At 38.3% G+C, this 5215-nt stretch overlaps 1 protein-coding gene across 1 annotated transcript; it reads left to right on the top strand.

The window, feature by feature from the left end:
* Positions 1–2476: 2476 nt before the first annotated feature.
* On the top strand, positions 2477–3271 carry LOC145105824 (uncharacterized). Its single transcript, XM_079042913.1, has one exon. The coding sequence runs from the start codon at positions 2477–2479 to the stop codon at positions 3269–3271; it is 795 nt and encodes a 264-aa protein (XP_078899039.1).
* Positions 3272–5215: the final 1944 nt, after the last annotated feature.

Below are 5215 nucleotides of genomic sequence, written 5' to 3'. Positions count from 1 at the left end.
AAGACAATAAGAACATGTTAAAGCAGCTTTTGGATGAAAATGACAAAAGACAAATTAAATATGATACTATACAGAAGTTCGACTCATTAAATACCAAGTTCAGTTCAGATAACAAACTTAATGTGGATAATACATCTGAATTTGATGAGGACAGTGATATGACCGAAATTTCTATAAAGGATGAGGTTACCTGTTCTGAGTTCATTAAAAATGAACCTGTCGCTACGAAAGTCCTAATACCTGAGGATTCAGTAGAGTTCGCACGTATTTCCAAAACTAAACCTGAAGTTTGAAAAGCGAAAGCGACCGTTTTTCCTAAAGTCCAAACTGTCCCCAACTAAGTTTTTACAACAAAAGGACTTGACAAAAACCAAACCGCCGAATTAACGTCCTTAGTTGAAGAATACAACGTAGATGGATGTGATGAGTACTTTTTGTCAGATCCTATCGATAACGCTGACGAAACAGTCGGTCTCTCAGAAAGGACCACATGGAGAGTAAAAGGAAGATATGTACCAGAACCTTTAAACAAGGTCAATTCCAGCTATGACAAAGGAAGTCCTAGTGGAACTAAGAATGTTCCTAGCGACACATCTTCAATGCAAAACGAAACTCCAGCAAGAAAGCCAAGAGCGAAAGCTAACATCCATAAATCCTCAAAACAGTTTGCCGCCAAGAAACGCCAAAGGAATGCGAGATACAACAAAAACCTCAAGGAAAGAAAGCAATTCTAGCAATCCAGAAATCCTAACTTCGTTCGCATTGAAAAATATCTTAATCAAAATGCGAAAGTAGCATCAAATGAGAATCCAAAGAGTTCTTAGCAAATTCAGTTTCGCAATCCACACCAAAAGGGTTGCCAAAAACCCATTCTTTCAAAGCCAGAAGGCCCTGTGGAAAATCCAAAACCTCAACCCTCACAAAACAAGTATGCTTCGCATCCTAACAAGACATCGTAATATGTTAAAGGAAAAGGAAAGCTGGTTTCGGATCATCAAGCTCCAATCAAGAAGCCCGAAACTAACACAAATCCAATCAAGAAGTCTGAAACTAACCCAAAGGATAAGAGAATCAAAGTTTTTAAAATTACGAAGAAAGATAACACCACTTTAATAAGACGAACCTATATGGTTAATCTTGCAATTACTTTTCCTTTTTCTGTAAAAGCCTCACAAGGACCCAAACAACTTTGGGTTCCTAAATCTGCTTAATTTTTGTAGGTAATTCGTGACGCACATTTTGACACTGAATGGTATATCGACAGTGGTTGTTCGCGTCACATGACAGGAAGAAAGGAGGAACTGCGAGAGTTTAGAGAGCTGAAAAATGGTGGAAGAGTGAAGTTTGGGAATAACTCAATTGGACAGATCAAAGGCTACGGAATGATAACAAATGGCGAATTCTCAATTCGTAAAGTTGCTTATGTTGAGGGTCTGCAACACAATCTTATAATTGTTTCGCAGTTGGTCATTGGCAGGGGATTAAAGGTCTCATTTGACGACGAAGATTTTGAAATCATAGAAAAGAAAACCAAAGAAGTCCTTTTAAAGTGTAAACGTAAAGGCGAGATGTATCCATTGAATCTAAATCTGATACAAGGGAAGCCATCCATTTGTCTTCTAACAAAGGCTCATACAAACGATAGTTGGCTATGGCATAAAAGACTTTCGCACCTTAACTTCATGGATATCAACAAGCTCGTTCTTGGTGATCATGTGCGAGGGATTCATCTCCTAAAGTATGACAAGGATCATCTTTGTGCTGCATGCGAAATGGGGAAGCAAAGCCGCAAAAGTCATCCAACGGTGGTGAATACGAAAGTCATTGAGCCACTCGAACATTTTCACATCGATCTTTGTGGTCCGTCTGCGATTGAAACTATTGGTGGTAATACGTATATTGTCGTTATTGTGGATGATATTTCTTGTTTCACTTGGGTTTATTTTCTTAAGCAGAAATCTGAAGCCACTCCCAAACTCAAAGACTTCATAAAGCAGATTGAACTACAACTGCGAAAGCTGGTTTGCAATATTCGCAGTAACAATGGGTTGGAATTCAAAAACCAGATGTTTGAAGAATTTCCGACTGCAAAAGGAGTATCACATAACTTTTCGGCTCCTTACACTCCACAACATAACAAAGTTGTTGAAAGGCTGCGAGAACCATGCTCTTATTTGTGAATCCGTCACTTTACTTTTGGGCTGATGCAATTGGGACAACGTGTTTCACCCAAAACTGTTCCTTTACCAATAAACGATTTTCTATCACTACCTACGAAATAATAAACAAACAAAAACCTAACGTAGAGTTTTTCCATGTTTTTGGTTCCAGGTGCTTCATCTTTAATTCTAAAGAACAAAGGAACAAATTCGATGTGAAAGTTGACGAAGGTATCTTCTTGGGATATTCGCTGACCACCAAGGCATATAGGGTTCTTAACAAATGATCAAAACGAATAGAAGAAACCTATTATGTGATGTTCGACGACAACTACTTAAAGAGGATTCAAGCGAATGCCAGTCAATTAAAAGAGATTTTTCCTAAACCAAGCCCAGCTACGATTCCACTAGCCAATCTCTACGAAGAATTCATGCTACTGTTCACTGATCCAGAGAAGGTTATCTCATCCGAATCCAAAGAAGCTGACAACAAGGTCGATGAATTGAAGAAAATCATTGACGACACTTTGAATGATATGCACAAAGAGCAGCCAAGTGCGAATGACCCAAATGACACGAATACTACATTCCAGGGGGAGAATTCTGAATCAACTCCTAATACAACTTTTCAGGGGGAGCACTCAACTCCACAAGACACCCATGAAAGTCCACTCCAGGGGGAGAATCCGACAACTAAAGAAGAGATATACACATCATTGAAGGGGGAGAAAGATAATGTGAATGATGATTTGGAAGTACAGTCAGAATTTGAGGACATAAATGCTGAATTGGATCCATCTTATGATCCCACTTATCCTCCTCTGACTAAATGGACTAGAGATCATCCAAAAATGCAGGTTATAGGCGAATCGTCTTCAGGAGTTCTTACAAGAGCACAACAAAAAGCGAAACGAACAACTTTACTCTGCAAAGTAGAATATTGCATGTCTAATTCGTTCATCTCCAAAGTCGAACCCAAAAATGTTCAGATTGCTTTGGATCATTCGGATTGGGTACAAGCGATGCAAGAGGAAGTCAATGAATTCAAACGTAACAAAGTCTGGCGGCTGATTCCTACTCCAAAGGATGCATCGGTTGTAGGGTTAAAGTAGGTGTTTCGCAACAAGCTTGATAAAGAAGGAAACGTTACACGAAACAAAGTGGGACTGGTGGTTAAAGTATACTGTCAAGAAGAAGGAATTGACTACGAAGACACCTGCGCACCTGTTGCTAGGATAGAATCCGTTCGCATCTTTCTGGCTTATGAGCCACATAAGAACTTTAAGGTATACCAGATGGACGTCAAATGTGCATTCTTGAACGGGGAACTTGAAGAGACAGTTTATGTGGAGGAACCACCCGGCTTCATAAACAAGAAGTATCCTAAGCACTGTTACATTCTAGACAAAGCAGGCTATGGTCTGAAACAAGCTCCAAGAGCCTGGTACGAAACTCTTACTCGTTTCTTAAAAATGTCTAAATTTAAACAAGGTTCGGTTGACCCAACCTTCTTTCACTAGAAAGAGGGTGACCACTTAATGATCGTCCAAATCTACGTTGACGACATTATCTTCGGATCAACTAATCCCAGCTTAACAGCTGAACTCTGAAAGCTAATGGAAACGAAATTTGAGATGAGCTCAATGGGTCCAATTAACTTTTTCCTTGGATTAAACATAAGACAGAGCCAGGAAGGTATATTTATAAATCAGGAGGCATACACGAAGACCCTGCTCTCTAAGTTTAGAATGGTGGGCGATTCAAAAACGAAGGTTCCAATGGCATTCAGAAAGAAACTAACACCATCTCTGGAAACACCTGCTGGTGATATGACCCTTTATCGTCAGATGATAGGTTCATTAATGTATCTAACAGCTAGTCGAACAGACATTATGTTTTCCGTTTGTTATTGTGCTAGGTTTCAAGCGAATCCTCGAGAACCCCACATGGTTGCTGTCAAGAACATTTTCAGGTACTTAAAACGAATGTCCTCACTTGGCATATGGTATCCATCAAACTCAGGTTTCTTCATACAAGCGTTTTCGGATGCTGATCTTGAAGGGTACAACTTGGATAGAAAAAGTACAACGGGAGGATGCCAATTCTTGGATGGCAAGCTCTTAAGTTGGCAGTCGAAAATGCAAACTTGCGTATCCCTCTAAACTGCTGAAGCAGAGTACATAGCTACAGCGTTATTTACTTCACAAGTCATTTGGATTTAAAGCCAACTTCGTGACTATGGTCTGAATATGAAACAAATCCCCTTATACTTTGACTCCGAAAGTGCCATTCGCACCTGTCACAATCCAGTGCAACACTCAAAAACGAAACACATAGCACTGAGGTATTACGTTATCAAGGATCATGTGGAAGATGGTAATGTTGAAGTACACTTCGTAAGATCTGCTAATCAGTTAGCTGACATATGCACAAAAGCCTTGCCTGAAACAACCTTTAATAGAATCCTTCAATGCTTGGGAATGATAGAAGCTAAATCCGTTCCAAAACCACTTTCGCTTTAATATTGACACTTTCATTTTTGGTTAGAATTTCACACTGGCAGTCTAAAGCATGTCATGCAAAATGGTGCGAACGCTCGCAGTAATTCACAGTCATCTTTTGCAATGCGAATTGGTGCGAATGTTCGCAGCAATTCGTGTCCCTTGTTTCTCCTGCGCTTCATGCGAAAGCTCTACATATCTCATGGTCAACTGTTCATTCGTGGTTTGGAGCGTGTTATATCCTTTTGTACAGTATGTATATTTTGTTTTCGTTTATTTTTTTTATTTTTGTTTATTTTCGTGGTTTAGTTTTTTTATTTTTTCTATTTTTTTTAAATAAAAAATACAAAAATATTTTCTTAATTTTTATTTTTTTATTTTATTTATTTTATTTATTCTACTCCTTTATTTTATTCAAAAATACAAAAACATTTTCCTTATTGTTTTAAAAATTTTCAAAATCCAAAAACATTTTACCTCTTTTTATGTTTTATTTTTTTTAAAACTCAAAATTCAAAAAAAAAAAAAATTCTCGTTCATTAACTACTTGAGCAG

Source organism: Lactuca virosa, chromosome 4 (genome assembly GCF_052849685.1).
Source record: "Lactuca virosa cultivar CGN04683 chromosome 4, Lactuca_virosa_CGN04683_v6, whole genome shotgun sequence".
NCBI classification, from domain to species: Eukaryota; Viridiplantae; Streptophyta; class Magnoliopsida; order Asterales; family Asteraceae; genus Lactuca; species Lactuca virosa.
The sequence above is the reverse complement of the archived record's forward strand: the minus strand, read 5'-3'. Positions and strand labels throughout refer to the sequence as shown.